Source organism: Episyrphus balteatus, chromosome 3 (assembly GCF_945859705.1).
Source record: "Episyrphus balteatus chromosome 3, idEpiBalt1.1, whole genome shotgun sequence".
Taxonomy (NCBI): Eukaryota; Metazoa; Arthropoda; class Insecta; order Diptera; family Syrphidae; genus Episyrphus; species Episyrphus balteatus.
In genome coordinates, this window is record NC_079136.1 from 126,589,492 (window position 1) to 126,612,906 (window position 23,415).

Here is a 23,415-nt window from a genome sequence, read left to right on the forward strand (position 1 = left end):
TATCAAATTATACTTACAATTACATTCCGGTACAGATGAATTCCATTGTCCAGTAGAGAGACAAAGTAACGATGAACTTCCAGACATAATATAACCAAATTCACATTGGAAATTAACAATGTCTCCAAAATGATGTTCGTTCTTATCGGAGAGAAGTTTTCCATTTTCTGGTGCCTGCAAAGGTGGACACATCACGGGAACGCAAGTCTTATCTTTTTGATAAGTATCTCCATCACGAATACCAGTTTCAGACTTTTCAATTAAGAATCCAGCTGTTCCATTGGAAGTGTAGAGTTGGAAACCATTATTACACGAACAGGCAAATGATCCGGGAGAGTTGATACATTTTTGATCACAACCACCATTATTTTTAGTACACTCATTAATGTCTACACAATCCAATCGAGTACAACCCATAGCTTCCATTCTCAAACATGGTGCCCCAACATAGTCTTGAATCTTAAAACGAATATAACGAGCTTCAATTGGCATGGGAAGATTCAAAATTGATAAAGTTGGTTCCAAAATTCTAAACTCTACAGCAGTTCCATCAGGATTGGCATAGTCTTTAAAAGTATCAGTTAAATTGTTGGTATATTGAAGTCGTACAGCTGATGTGAATGCAACATTTCCATCGAATCTTTGTACCGACATGGTTCTGAAACCTCTCAATATAGTTGGAGCCCTCAGATCAATCATGATCCAATTTGCACCAGGTTCGACAGAGCTTCCACACCATCCAGCTGAATTCAAACGAACCATTCCCTTGGTGTAACCTTCATCACTCTCCGATGACATAATACTTTCATCGGGTATTCCTCCATTAGCCAGACCCAAGTCTCCAACTGGACGACATTCAGTCGTTGGGGCAAAACCCTTACGACACTGACAATGGAACGAACCATTTGTATTCATACACTCAGTTGTGGAGAGATCGCATTGTGTGGATGTACATTCGTTGATATCCTCACAAGATGGCGCATTTTCAAACACCTGATCAGCACTGCATCGGATAATATTCTGTCCAATAAGCTTATACCCCTTGAAGCACTGAACACGTGCTTCATCGCCAAAGAAGTACGGACGTGCTGCGTCAACAACAAATCCACTTTCGATTTCTGGGAACTTGTGACAGCGTTTTCGGGTACACTTTGGTACATCTCCACTCCATGTTCCATTCGACATGCAAATTAGAACCGGGTAGCCAGTTCTCTCATAACCAGCATCGCATTCAAATTGAACTATGGTTCCGTAACTGCGACCACCTCCGTTAAGAAGGGTCACATTGGCGTGAGCGACTTCGGGCAGAGGGGCACATTGCGAAGCCATGCAAGTTGGCTTACGCTCCCAGCGTCCATCGGGAAGGCAGGAGATTTTCTCAATAGGCTGTCCCGAGGGGAAAGCGAATCCAGCATAACACTGGTACATGGCAACTCCACGGTAGGTAACGTTGGATGAACCAATGGAGAATCCGTTATCGATTTGGGGCACTGGACCGCAATAGACCTCTGGAAAAATAGAAAAAAATTTAAGACAAACTGGAAGATTGATGACCATTTCTAAAGCTTACCTTGACATTTGGGGATGTATTCCACACTCCAGTTACCACCTTTCATGCACTCAGTTACGATCTTATTCTTGCCAGTAGCAAACTCCTGTCCAATTGGACAAGTGAAAGTTACCACAGTTCCAAAAGCTGTATCCCGACTTGAAGCCAATGCTCCAATACCGGGCTTAAGATTTGGACAATCAGCTGAAAATGTTGCTGACCATCTAAAAATGGAAAGAAAAATGTATGACAAACCTCGTTTAGAAGACATAGATTAAGTTTGCTTACCCTGCTGCGTTATGCAAAGCATCCGATGTAAACTTGATTAACATTTCTCCAGATGAAGCTGTTAAAGTCAACTTGGGAGCTGCTGTTCCAGTGAAACCATTTCCAGCATGTAACCTCAAACCAGAAGTTGAAGATCCATCGTAAACCTGAACAAAGTCACTCTTGTGTACCATGAACTTATCAAACTTCAAAGATAACGGAGATCCCAAGCTGTTTCTAATGACAAAGAAGCATTCCTGATTGGTTGGATAATCTTCAAGACCGTAAGCTGGTGAAGTTACAGTTCCATTACGAGCTGTGATTGTAGCCTTACAACCTTGGGTATATCTTAGACTGAAGCCCTTGCCGGAATCTCCCAAGCTTGATTTGAAGTACAAATAGACCTTGTTACCGGTGGAGATTACAACCTTTTCGTTATCCTTGGCATTTCCTGATAGTCTAGCTATCGGTCGACTCATTGGGCTATCCCCATCTCTGATCAACATGTAATCTCTGCCGGCAGTAATGTCCAAGTCTTGAATTTCAATCGAAACAATTCGTCCAGCTTGAGCTTTGATAATGTACAAACACTCCAAGCCACCGGGATACTGTTTGGGATAGCCAGGACTTGTGAGAACTTGTCCTTGAGCTGTGGCGCGCAGAGTTCCACCACAATTTTTCGCCTCGGTTTTCCATGTTGCACGGAAACCCTTACGTTCCACACTGCCATCGGTGGTGAACTTGATGATCATAAAGTTCGATGCAGTCACCAAAGGTTTCATAGTCAAATCTTGTTTGCCTGACAAAGTTGCCAATGAAACTGATTTATCCTCAGTCCTGCCACCAACTAAAATCTGAACCGTATCGAAAGTCTTTTCAGTGTCAAAGTCTTGGAATTGTAAAATGATATTGCTACCCTGGGGACCTTCCAAAGTCCATTTGCATTTACTCAAAGCTCCATATTTGTGTGGATAATTTGGTGATTCAATGACATCACCACCAGATTGCATATGGAAATTACACAATGCTGGACAATCTAATTCATCTGAACCATCACCACAATCATCATTTCCATCGCATTTGAAAGCTTGATTTACACACAAACCATTCGAACAATGCAACGAGTCATGGGGGCAAGCTGAAGCTCGACACATAAATGGCAGTAGACTTTCACATGTTCCCAATTCCCATGACTGCATTCGTGATTGTGATGAGGCGGCGACACACTCGCCAGACATTGGATCGGGTTGATTTAAAGCCCAAAAGCCGGAATACTGAGAGATTAAGGCACCCGAAGCCGATTCGAGGGTATTTGTACGCAGGTCATCGAGTGAGGCCAAACCCAGCCAGTACTTGTCGGAAGCACGGCGATTTGGATCACCCAATTTGGCAATGGCAATTGTATCATTGTTTTCCGCATAATTATCGATGGCTACTAAGTCAGCGCCGTACCTAAAAAATAAATAAATAATGTAGGGTAAAAGTATTTCGTTAAGTTAAGGATTTTGTTTGATTTCATTCATTTAAAACCATACTTCCTAGCATTATAAAAATAAAAAATTACTTTATTTGAAGTTTCGTTAAGTTATTTTTTACACATTATTTAGATAATGTTGAAAGAGCTGTTAAACTTTGACAAAAATCTCCTTTTTGAAAATCACTGTTTTCACTTTTTGAATTTCACAGGTCAGAATAAAATGTTTCGTTAAGTTTCTTAAATTGGTTTCAGTATTTTTTTTTTTATTAAATAAAGTAACTCAAATTTAAAGAATTTTTTTTCGAGTGATAAAATTAAAAAATAAGTATTTCGTTAAGTTTAAAATCAGTTTCGAATTATCGATTTCCAAGATTTATTCTAAATTCTATATGGAGATCTTATTTTGAGTGGTGACTCGATCTGTAAAAGCAGTATTGTAACATAGAAAAAGTTTCGTTCAGTTTTCTGAAAACATTCAGTTTACTGTCTGCTTTAAGGAAAATTTCAACTTAGTAAAGTTGCACTATAAACTCTTATGGAAATTGTTTTCTTGTGACAAAATAAAAAATTAACCTTTCGTTGAGTTTAAAATCAACTTTGAAATCCTTTTTTTTAAAGAACTATTAAATTAAATTTTATAAGAAGCCTTATTTTAAGTAGTGACTCGAGCAGTTCTGTGACATATGTATAAAAAGTTTCGTTCAGTTTTGTGAAAACCTTTTTAATATATTTCTTAATGAATATTTCAACTAAAACTAAGTTTCAATGCAAATACCTATTGAAACTTTTTTTCAGTGACATTCAAAAATGAGTTTTTCGTTAAGTTTAAGAATTGCCGTTTTTCAAAGAAATAAGATGGTGGTCCTATTTTATGTGGTAGCTACAACTGCAAGAAAATAGTTTTCGTTTACTTTTTATTTTTTTTTTTGTAATATTTCGTTCAGTTTTCAAATTCAAGCCAGTTTACAGTTTTATGTGAGGTTTCCTTTAAAAACTGGTTTAGATAGATTTTGTCATGAGACAGAATAAGAAAAAAAAACTTTCGTTCAGTTTTATTATTTCAATTAAACCCTTATCACAGAACTGTTGAAGTCAAACAAATTAATTTTGTTGAATGAACGAAGATTCATGGAACAAACACATCACTTCCAAACCCCTTCTCTATACAAAAAAAAAAAATGCTCCATCTTCGTTAAGTCTGGTATTTCATTTACTACAAGTTGTCTCTCAAAAAGTAAATAATTTTATTTGTTTTATTAAATTTTATTGAATCCAACATAAATATCTTCCCAACAAAATGAATATGTCAAAAACCCATAAATCTAATACAAGCATCCAAATTGCCATCATTGAATGAGAGTTATTCAGAATTTGAGCTCCAAAAATAAACAATGAAAAAGGTCTATCTTTTTTTTTTTTGTTGATTCTGGAATTTTCCCTCATTTATCTTAAGCACGAAACTATTTTGAATAAACCCAAATCTCTTAAAGTCCCCAAATAACACCCTTTCCCACAAAAAAAAAAAAAAAAATACAGAAGACGAATAACAAAAAAATGAATGTCATCAAGCAAAAAACCCTGATTTACCAACTCCTTATTGTGATTTATGAACCGAAAGCTTTGAACCTACCAAATAAAAAAAAACGTCAAAATCTCTCCAAACGACGACGAACGACGATGGCATTTGCCATAAAATAATGGTCTAGGAAAATATTGGCAATCAATTCCGTTTCATTCACCCCCTTTAGGCCGCCAAAGCTGTCATTTTCTTTCGTTTCATTTCGTTTTTGGTAGATAGATATTTTTGGCATGTTGAGCACGTGCCCTTATGTCCATATATGTTACCAGAGGAAAGACAACGAAAAATGTTTTTTCTCTTTTTTCGCTTGGCGCTTGATTTTTTGGAATGTGCGCGCGTTAGAATGAACGGAATGGTACCGTACCGAGCACGTTAAGGGTCAATGTCTTTTTATATACTTAAGCTACCGACCGACCAACGACGACAATGACGAACGGACGTGAGATTTCTATTTGTTTTATACTTTTGGGTCTTCATTGTCATGGCAAAGAACAGCAAGTGAAATTGTTCATAAACAACAACAAAAAAATGAATGAGTAACCTACGAGTAGATATTGGCCACCATTGCCAAGCCAAACAGCTTTCGATAAGTTAATGGCCCTGATCACTGTCAAAAACAAAAAAATATCTTGCCCACCCTCTTGGTCAGCAAAAGAAAGAAAGTGCTATGATTCAATGATGGTGTTACAACTACTGCTTAAATCGACTGCCAAGCCAATTGTCCCCATTTTTGAAATGCCTGGCTTTCATCTTGGCAACAGGTGTCGTCGTTGTCGTTCGTTCGTTCAGTCGTCTTCATCGTCATCATCATAGCTCTGCACATGATTTTCGTCTTTAAACAACCTGTAGCATAAATTAGCACTTCTTTGCTGCAAGTTGAAGTCTTGATGCTGCATTTAAACAAAACTGACGACTACCAACCAGAAGAGAAGAGAGGTGAAGATAATAAAAGAAGGAAAACAAAAAATGGCCAAACACATAAAAGCATCTGAGAGAGAAATTTCATTGTAGCCAAACTTTATTGACTTGGACTGGTTAGCAAGTTATAACAATGTCGTCTACACGTACGTTAAATTTTCTTGTGATGTGTAAATTACACATTAAACTTGCACGTTTGAGTTATGTAAAGGCAAGTTATAGATTCGTTAAAAAAAATTTAAATTCAAGGCTTTTTCAAGGAATTCTTCTCTTCGGGCATTTGGACATGCGTGCATTTTTTCGTTGTTAATCAGTTTCACAGCTTAATAGAACTGCAAAGTTTGAAATCTTTTACTTGACTTCATGCGTTCAGTTGGGAATTTAAAATATACTGTTTTGCCTTAAAGGAAACCTTTCGTTCAAAAATTTTTGTTTACAGAAAGTTTTTTGGCTTTAAAAAAAAAAAAAAAAACTGCTGTTCTCAAAATAAAATATATCTTTCGTTCAGTTTTTATGCAATTTAAGTTGAAAAAAATTGCTTATAAAAAACTTGCTTCTTCTTAAAATAATCGCAGTGAGTTTTTAAATTTTGTAGACACAAAAACTTGCTTTCGTTTAATTTTGACGAACATTCATTTGTTTGTTTTTTTTTTTCGAATAAGCTAGTAACATTTAAAAAAAAATTCTTTTATTTAAATATTGTTATTGTCAAATAGAAAAGGTTTCGGTCAGTTTTTTTTTTTGAAAAGCTTTGAGTTATTCTTTCTTAATATAAGTAAAATTTCAAATAAATTTTCACTAGATATTAAAAAAAATTAAAAAAATGTTTCGTTAAGCTTAAAATCTTTTTTTTTTTTAAAATGATCTTTAAGTAGGTCGTGTTTTAAGTTTTAACTCTAGCTTTAAAAAATATTCTTCGTTGAGCAATGACGTTAACTTTAGCTTGTTTCGTTTTTAAAGAATATTTGTCAATTTAAACGTTCCTTTTTTATTTTGGAAAGAAATTTCAGGCTTTTATTTCGACATTTTTTATTTCAAATTGTTGAAAATTTAAAATTTTAAGTATTCACTCTGTTTTATTCTTTTTCTTTTGGCAATGTTATAACTTTTTGATCACCTTTTTTTTATAACACAAAATTTTTACAAAAATTTTATGTCCAAAAAAAAAAAATAAACGAATTTTTCGTTATATTTAGAAATAGTTTGAATTAATTTTTATTTTGAATATTTTTGTATAATTTCGTTCAAAAGTTACCTTTCTCAAAGAAATTTGAATGTGACAGGTCGTTCAGTTTTGAACTGGATTAACTTAAAATAAGCAACAATTTTTATTTCACAGACCAAAAGAAAAAATGTTTGGGATATTTTTGGGTGAAATTTCTCAAAAAAAAAAAAAAAAACAATTTATAGGAATTTTATTGAAAAATGGTTGGAAAAATTTCGTTCAGTTATGGCATAGCTTTCTTTACGTTCTATTTTTGGAAAATCTAATCTAATTGAAAACTACGTTCATTTTTAAATGACTCTAAGCTGTTTTAATGTTTGACAGATAAAAAGAAAGTTTTCGTTCAGTTTTGACAGGAGCTTTTTTCGATAATGCCCAACGTAGGCACATCAGTTTCTATTTCTATGATTTATAACTTTGCAGTCTCAAATAATTGGATGTTTTTAATAATATCATAAATTTAGTGCCCCAAAATAATATGAATAATACAGTAAAATAAGGAGAAAAAAGGGGTAAATCTCGGAATGAATGTTAGTAGAAATTTTTTTTGCTCAATATCTTCCTTTTGCCATTCTATAACATATCTCAAAAGTCTAGAAAAATCTCATGTCCGCTTGTCGCGATTTCAAGGTCAAATCGCGAAATGGAGATTTTCAAAATTAGCAAAAATAGGCTATGGTATTATATACACATATGATACATGATTTCAAGGTATTTTTTAATGCTGATTCCAAAAAATCTAAAATCAAGGCAATCTGACGTCTCTGTAAAAAGTTATACCTGTTTTTCATCTGTCAACTCATATTATTATAACAGTTGCAAACTTACTGCCGAAAAACCCTTAAAAGTTATGGTAGATGAACCAAATTTAGCATGGAGATTTTTGAATCCATCATTATTAAAAATCAAAACAATCCATTACAAAAAATATATGTACCTACCTATAATGGTATTTTTTGATGGAGGGGCAAATTTTAGGATATGCACTAAAGAAGATTCTTGTTCATCTTAGGAATAAGTGCTAATAGGCTAATTTTTTCATTTTAATCTTTGTTTGGATATTCTTTAGCTACCCTCAAAAATCTAAAAAAATCTCATGTCCGCAAGTCCTAATTTTCATGGTTTGAAGATAAGGTGCAGATTTGAAAAAATTGAAAAACTACTCTTCAGATATTTGTGTCAGATCAACATGAATAAGGTACATTACTTTTCAGGGATGGTCATATTGATTTGTTTGTGGGTTTTGTTGGAATCAGCGTTAAAAAATACATTGAAATGATATGGGTTATGTTGGTATACATATAAGAATCTAAAGTTTTCTTATTATTTTTTTTAAATCTGCACCTAACTTAGTTTAACCTCGAAAATTATAACTTGCGGACATGAGATTTTTTTAGATTTTTGACATAAGTTATAGAATATCCAAACAAAGATAGAAACAAAAAATTAGCCTATTAGCACTAATTCCAAGATTGTACCAGGATGTTTTTTAGTGCACATCCCAAAATTTCCCCTTTTCTCAAAAAATACCATTTTGTCATAGATATAAATGTTTTTTTGTATTGCATTGTTTTGATTCTTAATGATAATGGATATGAAAACCCTCATGCAAAATATGATTCCGCTACTATTACTTTTAAGGGTTTTTCGGTAGTAAGTTAGCAACTGTTATAATAATATGGGTTGAAAGATGAAAAACAGGTATAACTTTTTTCAGAGACGTCAGATTGCCTTGATTTTAGATTTTTTGGAATCAGCATTAAAAAATACCTTGAAATCATGTATCATATGTGTATATAATACCATAGCCTATTTTTGCTAATTTTGAAAATCTCCATTTCGCGATTTGACCTTGAAATCGCGACAAGCGGACATGAGATTTTTCTAGACTTTTGAGATATGTTATAGAATGGCAAAAGGAAGATATTGAGCAAAAAAAATGTCTACTAACATTCATTCCGAGGTTAAACCCTTATTTGACTGGATTAGAACACCTTTTAGATATTTAATTGGCGCCCAACTTTAGTTTTATTAAATTTTTCATTCATAAAAATTTCAAATTTATAAATCTTTTCAATTGCTATATTAATTTCAGCATAACCTCAATTAAATGAGAACTACTTTAATCTGACCCTGAACCTAACTTAGCCTCCATCAGCCTTGATAAATCATCATCATCTTCACATTAAATACTCATTCATTATATATATATACATAATATGCACAGTAAAAGTATTTAAGGTTAAAATATTATCGGTCAGTAGTCTGCTTCTCTGTCAACCAAAAAAAAAAAAAAAAAACACATCGACCCAAAAAAAAAAAACAAAATAAAATCATTTTAAAATGGAACAACACAAACCAATTTATTTAACATATTTTTTTAAGACTTTTTTACTTTGCCTATAGACCATTAGTCACACACACATTCCGCTTCCCCACAACCTAAAAACTAATTTCCTTTTGTCAAAAGTAAGAAATCTCATTTCGAAAAAAAAAACACTTCCGCATAGAGTTCCAACTACCTACTTAGCCAAAAAAATACAAACAAACAAACTAAGCCGATGGCCTAATCAGGCCACTGGGCAAGTCCACTGCCCAAAATCTGCGACAGCTTCATTTATCATTGTCAACAAGTTTTGTATTCTTTGTTTTTTTTTTTTTTTTTAACTTTTTTTTTTTTATAATTTTGTTGGTCTGCTTAAAGTTTTCGAAGTGATTCATTACCAAGTTCATTAAGTGTTGTTGTCAAAGTGCATGTGTAGACTACCTCTGTATAAATATCAAAGAAAATGAAAATCAGGTCAAATTGTATTCAGTTCTTTTTTTCCAAAAAAACAAACGAATATTTTTGGACCAAAATGTAAAAAAAAAAATTAAAAACAAAATCTCAAAAGAAATCAACGACAACGAAAGTTTTTTTTTTTTTTTGACCAACAAAATACCTACATAGAAGAAGAACAAAATAAAGAAAAGAAAAATAACTTCTTCAAACTTCTTTTAAAAACTTCTGTGCATTTATCCGTTTCGAACTCATTCACAAGTAGTAAGCAGCACTTACTTTGCTTATTAGTGGTCTTGAGTTTTTGTTACATTAGAAAGTTCACTTTGTTCGATCAACAAAATAATAATAATAAAAAAAAATTTTCTCCTCTTTTCAAATCAAAACCGAATTCAATAAGAAATTATGAATAAAAGAATTATTGGAATCACTAACTCTTGCGTTCTAGTAACCAAGTTGCATAAGTTGTTTGTGTTTGTTGGCCGTACCGCAGCAGTTTGAGAATAACAAAATAAGTGGGTCATCTCTGGCGGTTATGGTCGAAGTCGGTCGTCGGTCGTGGTTGGTCGTCGTCGGTGGTTGTGCCTGATGTGAAAAATAACGAACCAAACCCAAAATTATGAGAACACGTTTTGCTGTGTGTTTTTTTTTTTCTTTTAACTTTTACAAATTCTTGTTCTATTGTCCGCTGTGTGTTGTTTAAGAAAATAAGCATAGAAGACAAGAAGGTGTACAAATAGGTTGCATGAAATTGTACCCAAAAATTAAAAATATTTCATTGAGTACACTGCAAATGGATCAATTAGCTCTTAGGCAGTTAATTGGCGCCCAACGTGGAAATTTTTAACCAATTTATGTAATAGAAACCAAAATTTCACTTGGATCTAGTTCATTTATGTAAATTTATGAGATGGCGCCCAACTTGAATACATTGTCTTTTTTTTTTGTTTAATTTTCAGTCGCAAATATTTTGAGTTTTCTTCCAATATCAGATAATTTTGTGCCCAGAAAGTTGGCGCAAACCAGTATCCATCAAATGAATTAAATATCTTTGATGCAGATTTTAGAACAGTTTATGAATTCAATGGGCTAGAATTATAGTTATTTTTTTAATTTGATACAAAAAATTCAATTAGATCTAAATGTAAATTGATTTTGTAAATGGCGCCCAATGTGGGTGCAATTGTTTCTATTTTTATGTGTTTTAAATCATCCGTAGCAAATTGCTTTGAGTTTTCTAAGAATATAATATAATTAAGTAGGTATCCATAAATGAATATCAGAAATTTGAGGCATCTAGTTGGCGCCCAACGTGGGAATTTATGATTAAAAAAAGCCTACAAAACTCATTTTACTATTATTATTTTAGATAAACTTATAAATTACACCTTATTCTTAACTATTAAAGAATAAAATTCTCTTAAATTTGCCTTGGATCGTCAATTAAACTAAAAATTGGCGCCCAACGTAGCCCCGTGTTTTTTTTTTTCAATTTTTAAACTGAACTGAATTGAACTCAACTCAACTGAAATTAAATAAAATGAACTGAACTTAACTGAAAATGTACTGAAATGTACTGAATACAATTTAACTGCACTGGATTGAACTAAGTGGCAAACAGATTTACTCCTTTAGCTGGAAACTCAGCACATTCTTACCTTCCAACTGTTAAACTTCAATGGATAAAATTTCTACATTCCCGACACTTCAAATCAAATCTAATTTCATGTTCGTAAGATATAAATAAAACAAAATAATAACTTCCTACTTTCTAAGTGCCTGGAGAGTGCTTTAATAATAAATTTATATCCAACCATCGAATGATCTATTTTGTGTGTTTTTTTTTTAAATTCAATCTAGATATAGATAATGTGTTGTTAATTGTTCTTCTATTCCATATCATTTGGCCTTAATCTCTTCATAAAACAACTACAAAAAAAAAAAATAATAATAATAACAAATTCTAAATTGCATGTTGTTCTAGTTTAGTTTTTTATTATTTTTTTTTTTTTTTTCTAATTTCTTTATTTTCGTATCTTTCTTTCATATTAATCCCATTTTAAGTCTATATCCAGATTTGAACATAAATTGCTGGAAGTTGTTACTTTACATAAATTTAGGTCAATTTTATATTAAACGAATCTTCTGTACAACAGGCATCTGCATGAAAATGTGTTGCAGCTTTAATACATGTTTCTTGTGGTAATGAGATAAGAACTTCTTGATTTTTTTTTTTTGTTGAACTTATAAAGCAAAAAAAAAGAATTTATATTCCAAGGATATCAAGTTTTGCAACTTTGGAATGCAGTTTCAAACCATTTTAAATACAAAGTTATAAATTAAGATGTTATAGCCTTATCCAGAAGCAACACACCACACACGTGCAGACTGGTTTTTATTTTTTTTTTTTCATTCTTTTTATTCTCAAGATATGCAGAAGTAAAATTGAATATATTTAATATTTTTTTGCTATTTGAATGACTCACCTTCTGCAGAGTTCCGCACTTTTTTCCCACGAATGTTTTATGTTGAAATATTTATAACAATTCAGTCCTCTAAGTTCCCAACCTGCAAGAAAAAAAAAGAAAAATATATACAAATTATGAATAAATCAAATGTATGGTTGTATTTTAATTTTCAAAAATATTCAACAATTCTTTGAAATAGGCCTAAAATTTTTACATTCTTAAAAAAAAAAAAAAACTTACATTAATAAATTTGTTTATTGAACAATACTTGGCGTAACGAGCTTTTAAGATTCCTCAACTAACACACCAGTTTTTCAAAAAATGTCAAAAATAAAAATTCAGGTTTAAAACTTCTATAAGGCTTGCAACAATTTCTATAAGACTTTTATAAGGCTTTCCTCAAAAACAGTTTTATTATGAAAGTGTTTACTTTATTGACAATTCTTTTTTAATTTTTTGAAAGTGATTCATAAAGCCTTAGCGAATAAATAGAGACCTCGAAAGAACTTATTTAATAGTTTCCAAACAACTTTATAGAAGTTGTTTGTGTTCGTAAGCAAAAAAAAAAGAACAAGTTCTTAATTTCATAGTAATTGAATTTTTTTATTTTATTAGATGGTCACAGCTTCGGTAAAACTTTTTTTAAGCTACTTTAAGACCTTATATGTGCATAAAATAATAATATGGATTTTAATTTTGTTGTCAATTTTTTTTCTATAAAAAGGCGCAGTTTCACTAAGCTTCTTTTTTAAAGCTACTTTAAGACCTTACACAAACATTATTGTACCTATTTTAGCCTTTTCATCTGTAGAAATTACAACTTCGGTAAAGCTTCTTTTAAGATACTTTAAGATCTTATTTGGACAATATTATAACGAATTAGTTTTTTACCGACTTCCAAAAAGGAGGAGGTATTCAATTCGTCCGTATTTTTTTTTTTTTTTTTTTTTTTTTATGTTTGTTACCGCATAACTTTGGACGGAGTGAACCAATTTTGATAATTCTTTTTGCATTGGAAAGCTGTTGGCTGCAGTGTGGTCCCATTTCAATTTCGTTCAGTTATAGCCATAAAAACTATTAGAAAAACCATAAAACCCTGTTTTGATCCATGGAAGTCGGTTATGTTTTTCAATAAAAATGATTATTTCATCTTTTTATACTTATTTTCGTCATTTTACATCTAAAGAAGGACACAGCTCCGGTAAAGCTTTTTATAAGTTTCTTTAAGACTTTAAGGATATTTTCATACGGAATTTAGCCTTTTCATCATTTTCATCTATACATTTTTTTTTTTCATAATTTTTCATCTATAGAATGTCACAGCTTCGATAATAATTCTTTTAAACTTCGTTAAGACTTTATATGGACATTATTTTACAGCTAGTTAAAGTTCTCATTACCAAAACTAAAGTGAAACAAATTGAATAAGAAACCTTGCAGAGATATCTACATAAATTTATTTATTAATAATGTAAGTATGCTCTATCCAGATTCTAAAAAACGAAATATAAACGCAGCAATTTTTTCTCTTAATTAAACTTTCAGTTTTCTTTTGTCCAAAAAATTGTCGGTACCTTTCTACGCAACTTTCAATTTTATTTCGTAGAATCATTTCACTTAAAAAATTATAGTCTGTTTCACTTACACGCAAATCTCTGAAATTTGGATACAAAAAAGTTCAATTATAAAAACGAAACCACTACTTGCCGGAAGTTAAATTTAACCAAAAGCACAAACAAAAAAAAAAAACATTCTTAAGACAATAGATTTCTCACATTAAAAGCCAACAAAAAATAGCAATTCTAATCACTTTGAGCATGTTGATGATTTTCTTTTCGTATGAAAAATACAAAATTGATGAAATAATGTTAGGAAAAGCTAAAAGGTCTTCTCGCCAGTCTTGGGTACATATTTCCTTAACAGATTGTTAAAAGATTACGAAGTCGCACCAAAACTATGTATACTAATTCCCATTGAGCACATTCAGAGCGGGCATAGCGCAAAGTTTATAAAATACCATTTAACTGTGGGAACCTTAAGCAAGTTTTTCTCAAGCTTATTTTTTTTTTTTTTTTTTTTTTTTTTCATTCAATCGCATATCTTGTGTCAAGTCAAGTCGTGTATATGCAGCGTATAAGAGACATAATAGGGTTTATGCGCCTACCTTTAAGCCCCCTCTGCATATCTACATTTTTTTCCATTTTTTTTTTTTTTATTAAAGATCACCTTGCATGAGTATTAACTAATGTTGAGAAAAAAAAAAAAAAAAAGATTGCTCAGTCAGTGTGTCACAACCTAATAATTAAGACCAAAGTCGTACAAGAAAAACACACCTCAATTAATTCCTGATGACATCTCTGACCCAGATACATACAAACAGGGGGCTTCCAACGACTTGTACGTTCGAGTCAACATCAACAAACGACAACCGATCGATGTTGAGTAATAATAAAATCTTTTTCCTGGCTCGTTCGCATGAAAATAGGGATTGCTGGCGCGATTATAAGTGCGCCACATTCCTGCAATTACTTCTTCTTTTTTTGTCTACTCGGGAATTCGAATTCAATTCGACCGACGTTCAAACTTCCAACAATTCTTCGCGTTCGATATTCAAAATTAGCACAAATTACGCCAAAACGTGGGCAGTTGTCGGTTCGGTCGGTAGCCAGCTGTAGGCGCAGTAAATTCTCTCTTGACTGCAGCAGTGCAGAACAGTGGCAATCATTTTTTTTTTTAACTATATCTAGCTGTCTTATTATTAAGACTTAAGGAGTTAAGCGAAAAATAGCAATATCAACTTCCTCCTATCCAAGATATAGTTGCGATATAAGAAGGCGCGCAAGTGCACCACCGCGCCATACTCCATCCAGAGCTAATTGCGAATTCTAGCCATGCGTGGTTGCAAAGAACCAAACCAAGGTATCTCTGTGGATTGGATAGCCATTCCCGTCTTATTCAGTCTTCCTCTTCACTGCCGCCAAATTCAAAAGAAATCTATCTACGATTACTGTAGGTAGACAAAAACCAAACCGTCAGCATTGTGCTATAATAGGTCCGAAAATATGGGGAAGCCGAATGGAGAACAATAAATGAAAATAACAACAAAAAAAACAACGACAAAAAGTATACTGGAAAGAAAGAAAAACCGTTGAAAACCGTCTGTTTGTCTGTTTGCCATCATCATCTTCATCAGCCTTACCGTAACGGTACGTCAACTATAAAAGAGCCACCTTACTTGATTTTTTCGCCAGTCTATTCCTTTTTCTTTTACGTCAGGTTCTTGTTTCAATTCTGATTTTTTTTTTTCCTTTTTTTATTTCTTTTTGTTTTTAATTTTCTTGATTTTTCAATTATTCTTTTGCTAATATTGTGCTTTTGTTCTTAGAGGCATGGCTGGATCTAGTTGTATTCTTCTTTTTTATTTTTGCCAGATGTCATTTTTGAAAAATAATATTTTGTACCAAAATGTTTGTTTTGATAAATCATTGAAATTTAATACAAAGTTTTTGTATAAAAATTAAGAGGATATCAAAGAAAAACTGTTGGTTTTGTTATCCAATTTGTTATTTCAATTCAATTTGTACTAAATTTTGTGTAAATGTGGAGGTTTGTACCAAATTTCGAATACATAGAAACAATGAATATTTAGAAAATTATGACAATCTTCAAAAAACCAAAAATACCGATTTTTTTATTACATAGATGAATTGTTTTCCTGAAACTGGAATACATTTATCAATTTAAAAAAAAATATAATAAAATAGGTTTAGCATTTTTGTACAGAAAATCTTAAAATATAACTTGAGTAGAAGTTTTAAGTCCACGTTTCCCTTGAGAGCATTTTGAGAAATCTAACAAGTTTTTAAGAAAAATTGAAAAATGTAAAAAACAAACAGCTTTTCCATGATATTTTTGTATGTTTTGTTAAAGGATTTGTCGTGAGAATATTTTTGTTCAAATTTTTTTGTCCAAAATTTTGAAAATAAACAAATTTGAACACATTGTATGTATACATTTTAATATGTAACTTTACTACGAATATTTTAAACTTCTACTGAATTCCAAGTGCCTTAATATTTTGGAACAAAAAAAAGATTAATTTATTTGAAAATGTATGTGTTTCAAAATCAAAGCCTGTGTCCAAAAACTTATATGCTACAGTTTTTTAATATCAGTTGTGATTGATTGACACAAAATATTTTTAATAATAAAATATGAAATTTAAATTTTTGTACAAAATTTTGCAACACTAAAAAAATTTAATTTAAACAATAAGTGGGTACCAACAGAAAATCATATTGTTTAGTTTTTCTTTTAAAATTCTTTATTCATAATGCATAATTGCATTGTAATCTTTAATTCGAAATTTTTTAGATTGACAAAATTTTGAATAAAAAAATTTTTAATTTTTTAAAACAGTAAAATTTAAAACTTAAAATTTATTATAGAATTTCGAACAGAAATCATCAATATTTACAAAATTTGGAAAACAGTTATCAATAACTGGAAAATTTTGCGACTTCTGGAATTTTTTACTTGCGATATAGGTACTATATATCAAGTTATGCATTCGTACACAAAAAAAAGTGGAGATAACATTTTTCCATGACATTACGATGGTAGAGAATGCCAAAAAAGTGGGTCCAAGAAGTCCGTCTGTCTGTCTGTCTGTATAAGGAGCTACAGCCTAAACGGATGGACCGATTGACTTCAAACTTGGTATGTAGCATTTTTTGGGGACTCTCCAGAGGGATTTTTGAAATTAATTTTTTTGGACCAAAAATAACGGTACTTGTCATATACCGATTTTAGTAAAGTTGAAATTGCTCAAAAACGGCTCCGACGATTTTGTTTAAAAAATTCAAATGTAAGTTTAAAGACACGGTCTATCTTTTAATGAAAAAAATTTTTTTTGAAAATCATTATTAACGGTACCTGCCATAGAAACGTTTTTTTCAAATCCCATTATCTCCGAAACCGCTCATTCGATTTCAACGAAACTTTTTGTGAAGTAGCATATATATAATTTAAATATAACCCAAAAATAAAATAATTTTTGGATTTTTTTTGTATTTGTTTTGTATTATTTTCTTAAAAAACGAATTTTATTTTTTTTTTATTTTTTTTTTACTGTACCCATGTAGTAGGTTCCTACATTTTCCAAATTTCTATGTAAAAAGTCTTAAAAATGTAAGCAACTTGAACTCTAAGAGCAAGTCCGTGCGACCTAGTCGTGCATTTTATTTTTTTAAGTTTTGAGATACTTTGAAAATTTGTAATTTTAAAGTTGTAATTGTAATTGTAAAGTTTTTAAATTTGTAAAGTTTCCAATATGTAATTGACATTACGACACTGTATTAAAATATAGGTCATTTCAATTTTCAAGAAGATAATAATTTTATTCAATTATATAGACAATAATAGTAATAAAAAAAAAAAAAAAACAAAAAAACAATCGAATCCACCAAACCAATTTCATGAAGCTATTTGAAATCCATCAAGAACCTGCTCTAAAGAGATAAGCAAAACAATATAACAAAAAAAAAAAACAACAATTGAAATAGAACCATTGAAAATGTGGTTAGCATTTTAATTTATCTATTCTTTCTAAGGTTTTTCAATTATTAAGTTTCAATAGAGCTACTTGAGAAGGAAAAGAGCAAAATTGTTTAAATTTGGTCATGTGCAAGAAGACTATTTATTTAATTATTATGGTCGTCTTCAGTTCGAAGTGTGTCTTTTTATATGGATTTTGCCACTTCCTTATTGTTCACTTAAGGTCATGTGCATCCGTTAGTATCGTCAAATTCATCAGGGAGTGCCAAAGTAGATAGTACACACAGGAACTATTCGAAAAAAGTACTTTACTTTGAATGATGACTAAACATTTGATCCGGGTTTTAATATCAAATCAAAATGACCACAATCAAAAAAATATAAACTGGATTTGGTTAATATAATGAATGAGTTCTTGTAATTTTCTTCGAAAAAAAAACCACAGGTGTGTTCGTTCGATCAAGTAATCGAATTCACAAAATACATAATGTACCAGTTTTGCTATGTGAAGGTATCTTTTGAGCTTAATGAATTTTGACCTGCGGCGCGGCTTGTTCAAGAGAATTTATTTGTAATAATTGGCCGCACACACCGGTCAGTCTACCGGATGTGACGGCAGTTTAATCTTTTATGCGATTAAAAGGCAAAAAATATTTCTTTTTTTTAATTTAATTTATTGGACAATTGTGGTGCAATTGGAATTGAAAGATATTTTTATGGAATTCCAGAGAGTTGTAACAGCTGTCTGACTTGTTTGGTACTTTCGGAATGTTTGCTTCAATTTTCACTCAAGAAAAAATGTGTCGATTTGTATAATTACTATAAAACTAGGTCATTTGATCTTTGGATTTTAAGTTAAAATACATATCTTTTTAGAAAGAAAAACAAAAAAAAAAAAAGATTAAACTAGGCAAAAACTGGCTTTCGAGATTCTTAGAAATATGGTTAATCAAAAAGTTAAAATATTTATTGGCGTGACGAGGAGTGATACAGATTTTTTTGTTTTTTGGTTATTCAAAATGTGAATATTGACAGAGATACAACTATTCTGAAGACACTCCGAAAAGAAATAAATATCTAAGAGAAAAAAACACATAAACTGCTGAAAATCTAAAACCCTAAAATTTAAAAACCCGATAACTGAAAATCCCGGATCATCAAAACTTAGGAAAACAAACAAATCTCCACAGCCAAAAACACAAGAATTCACAAGTTTACAATTTCAAAAACCCAAAAATTTGGAAAATTAACCTCGAATGTCGAAAACAAAATTCTGGATTTGACCCCGAAGTAAAAAAAAAATTAAAAAGCATACAAATTAATAAAAAAGAAAATTCAAGATATTTAACTTCTAAAATCGCCAAATAACTTTCGGAAGTAAAAAAAAAAATTAATTTTTTTTTTGAAAAATTATTATTTTTCTTTTTTTTTTGAAAAACTAATTTTTTTTTTTTTGAAAATTAATTTTTTTTAAAATATGTTAGTTCCGTCAATGGGGAAAAATCTAAAAAAAAAAGTTGTGACTCCAGCTAAGTTTAGGTGTAGTTTTGAAAAAAGGTTTATTCTGAGCATAAATCTCAGTTTGCGTATTGATCGGATTTAATTCAACCATAATTTCAAATTGCCAAGGACTTTTTCTATCTGAAGTTCCTAACAAATATTTTCAAGTCAACTATTTTAAGTTTTGTAAGAATCCTAAAACACATTTAATTCAAATTATGTATAAATGGTCATTTGAGGAGGTGATTTTCAAAACCAGCTATCTGACCTGAAAGTAGTTTTGAGTAAAATGCCAAAAACCTTTACTTCGTAATAGAGAAGATATAGAGCAAAATAATCTTCTACAAATTTATTCTTTACGAAATTTTAATAAAATTAAAGTTTTCAAAATAAATATAAGTCTTAAGTCTTTATATTGAAAATTCCTTATTTAAAAGTCGTTATATCTGCTTTTGGAAGTATAATTGAATTATGTCTTCTTTTGGAAGTAAAACTATTAAAAAAATCTTCTTTTGTAGGTAAAATCACGATTTTTTTTAATTTTTTGTAAATGCACCTTTATCAATATCAGTATTTTAGTTTATAACAAGAAACAAAAATACATTTTAATAAATGAAATTGAATTAAAATGCGTTTCTGGATCGCACGTACTTGCTCTTGTAAAAATTTGGAGTGTCTATTTTTGTTATTTGAATAGCTCTATGTATATTTAATTTTTTTTAAATGATAAGAAAAAACAGTCTGCAAAATTTAAAAAAAAATTGGTACGAAATAAGCTAAAAAATAAGTCAATTTTCGCAAAAAACTACAACGCCATTTCCATTATCCAAATTTTTGAGAAAAACTAAAAACACAGATTCTTTATTATTTACTAAAACCCTTAAGTACACAAAATTTAATTAAAATCGTTAGACGGAAGGAACTAAGTAACGAAGAAAACTACTTTTATAACTCCTCCATTATCGCATTTTATCATACGCCATTGGAAAGAACATTTTGTATAGGCCATTTTGGAAAAAACATTTGGTGTTCAATAGGCTGTTTTGGAAATAAAGTAGTTTTTTGACATTGAATTACTATCTCTGTGTGCTGTTTAGAAAATTATTTTTGATTGAATCAGACGCGCGTTGAAAAGACCTAAAAAATGACATGCATATCTCATTTTCCGATTTTTTTCTGATAGCTGGTTTTGGAAATCACCTCCTCATTTCTTAAAAAAAAAAAAAACCCACACACAAACAAATTATTTTTATTAATCTATCAATTATTATTTTAAGAAACTGAAAGACCTACTACAGGTCAAATATAGCTTCCTCAATAACTTAACTACCAAAGTTCATGTCTTAATCACTATATAACGACTTTCATTTTTAAACAAAAAAAAATAAAAACCACTCTTAGAAATTCCGGCTAATTTAACTTACACTTTTAACGACTTAATCATCTTCAAATTAAGATATCAGAGGCAATCGTTTTATACAAAAAAAAAAAACCACTAATTTCCAAGGAAAAGAAAATAAATCTTTCACCATTCATCTTCATCTCAACCTACAAAAAAAAAATCAACAAAACCAATTCTTAGAAAAAAAAAAAAGATGAATACTTGAGGGAAATGCTTCAAACGCATTTGTTTTCCCTCATCGAGACAACAAGTATTTCTTCGATTTTGTATTTTTTTTTAGCTATGCGAAGCTTAACCATTTTATGGGTATTGATAAAAGACTCATTTATTTGCTAAAAATGCGTCGTCGTTGTTTTTTTTTCTTTCTTCAAGCCATCACATTGAGAGGAAAGTTGTGTCAACTTTGCTCGATTTCGCTATATATCTTTTACGCACAAATCATCATCATCATCATCACCGTTTTAAATGATGGTCCGTTCCAAGTCTTGATGGACAGCTTTCCATTAATTTCTCATCATCTTTTTTTGATCATCGCGCATGGAGATGAACATCGCATCGACTCGAAAAATGGTCTTTCGAGAGGCGTACTAACAATTTCATCATATTTTACTCTCGCGTGTATAATGTTTTGTTCGATAAAAATTGAGTAAGAAATGAAAAGAAAGCAAAATGAAGTATATCACAAAAATTGTTGAAGTTTGAAAAATCGAAAAAAAAAGTTACAGATACTCGTACTTTGATCGATGATGAACAACATACTTTGGTTTTGTTTTTTTTTTTGTTTTAACCATTTTTTTGTGTTTAACCATTATGGGAATAAAAGATGAGGAACTGCTTTTTAATCGTCTGTCGGTTGATGGTCGAAAGACGACAACGCGATGTGGCAGTGATGGTCTGCGATTTGATGGACAACCTGAAGTACTTTCTCAGCTTCCCAGAAGAAAAGTAAAGAAAACAAAAAAAAAATACAATCCAACACATTGTCTGATTCGATTTTGTTTTTAACTCTTTTTTTTTTTCTCGCTAGTTGACCTTTTATGGAATTTTTATATTTTATCGTTAGGTGGAAAGATATATATAAAAAAAAAATTTTAAAAAAATATCAGAGAGAGTGGATTCAGTTTTACGGATTGAATTGGATTTTCCGGTTCTCTATCCAAATCATATTTTTCTGGAAAGTTAATCGAGCTATACCCAATAACAACCTCCATTGCACTATCACCGCCACTAACAGCATCACACAGCATCATCATCATTCAACTACAATATATAGCTGTGAGATCTTGAACGAAAGTGTTGAGAAATTTTTATTTTGTTTTTCCTTTTCTTCATTTCTTCGTTCTTGAAAATTTTCTCAAAATAAAAACAAGAAGAAGAATTTTATCAATTATTTAAGTTAAGTTATGTTCTTGAAATTAAATTAAATTTTATAAAACCAGTTGAAGGAATCTTTTTTTTTTTTTTCTTGTGGGAACTCAAGTCCACTCACTTTTTTTTTTATCTCGATTCACGATTTGTATGTTTGTAGGCCAAGTTTAGGACCTGTACTTTGTACACATACCAAACTTGATATAATAATTTACAAGATTGTTTTTGTATGATTAAGCCAATTAAGATGTATGGTTTGAATAATAGGCTAATATTCTCCGAAAACGGCTCAAATGATTTTTACCAAAAATATATTTTATTATATTTAATTTATATTATTTAACGTTTATTTAATGTGTTTACACCCAGTTCATATTTGCAGTTTTCAAAAATGTATAAAAGTTTCAAAAGTTGAAATTAGAACGAAAGATATTACAATTTTAAAAGCAACAAGACAGGGCTTTTCAGAGAAAAATAACAAAGAAAAATAAACACATTTTCTCGACTGTTGTTTGTTGATTTTTTTTTTGAATAAAAGCCCCGATTTTTGTTTGTTATTTTGCTTTAAAAATCCCCGGTTTTTTTGCATTCAAATTGTAATATCTTTCGTTCTAACTTCAACTTTATAAACTTTTATACATTTTTGAAAACTGCAATAACAAGGCAAGTTTTTAAAATAATAAACCAGTTCCACACCATACAAATTTTTTTCAGGGTGTTGCTCTGAAATAAAAGTAAGAAATTGAGTTTTTATAAAACATGGAACTGTTAATTAATTTGCAGCAAAATGGCGAATGAAATAAAAAATATTTTGATTAATTAATTATTTCTTATTATTAGGCAATGTTTTAGTGAAAGAATTGTAAAAAAAACAAAAATCAATTATGAGCAGAGTCGGGATTTTTCAAAATTTCACAAAAACTGCATTAAATCGAAAACCGTAAGGATTTTTCGATTAACAAGTTACCAAATTCTGAGAGCCCTAAAGTTGGCCAATTAGCATATTTCGTTTGATCCATTACCTTTGGGACACCCTGTATAATAAAAAAGAGCTAAAACCAAACAATACTTTTCTAAAGGATTTTTATGTGCTGAGTCCGAATTCGAAGTCAAAATTTCACTGACACGTCACGTTTTTGAAATTCTTAAATATAAACAGGTCAAAAACGCGTTTTTCGGGTACATTTGATGTCGAATAAACCACCGTAAAAGTTTTGTTTTTGAAAATCTTCTTATGAAATCTCAAAACGCAATATATTATCGTCCTAAATATATTTACATTTTTTTCAAAATTATTTTTTTTTCTCAAAGATATTGGAAAAGATAT

At 30.7% G+C, this 23,415-nt stretch overlaps 1 protein-coding gene across 1 annotated transcript in view; it reads right to left on the reverse strand.

Annotated features, from left to right (window-relative positions):
• LOC129916852 (uncharacterized) overlaps nt 1-23,415 on the reverse strand; it is a 52,292-nt gene that overhangs the window by 10,054 nt on the left and 18,823 nt on the right. The window contains exons 5-8 of the mRNA XM_055997040.1: nt 12,281-12,362; nt 1,838-3,268; nt 1,571-1,773; nt 18-1,508 (exon numbers count right to left, since the gene is read on the reverse strand). Coding sequence (XP_055853015.1) covers nt 18-1,508; nt 1,571-1,773; nt 1,838-3,268; nt 12,281-12,362 — 3,207 coding nt within the window. The remainder of the gene's footprint in view (nt 1-17; nt 1,509-1,570; nt 1,774-1,837; nt 3,269-12,280; nt 12,363-23,415) is intronic.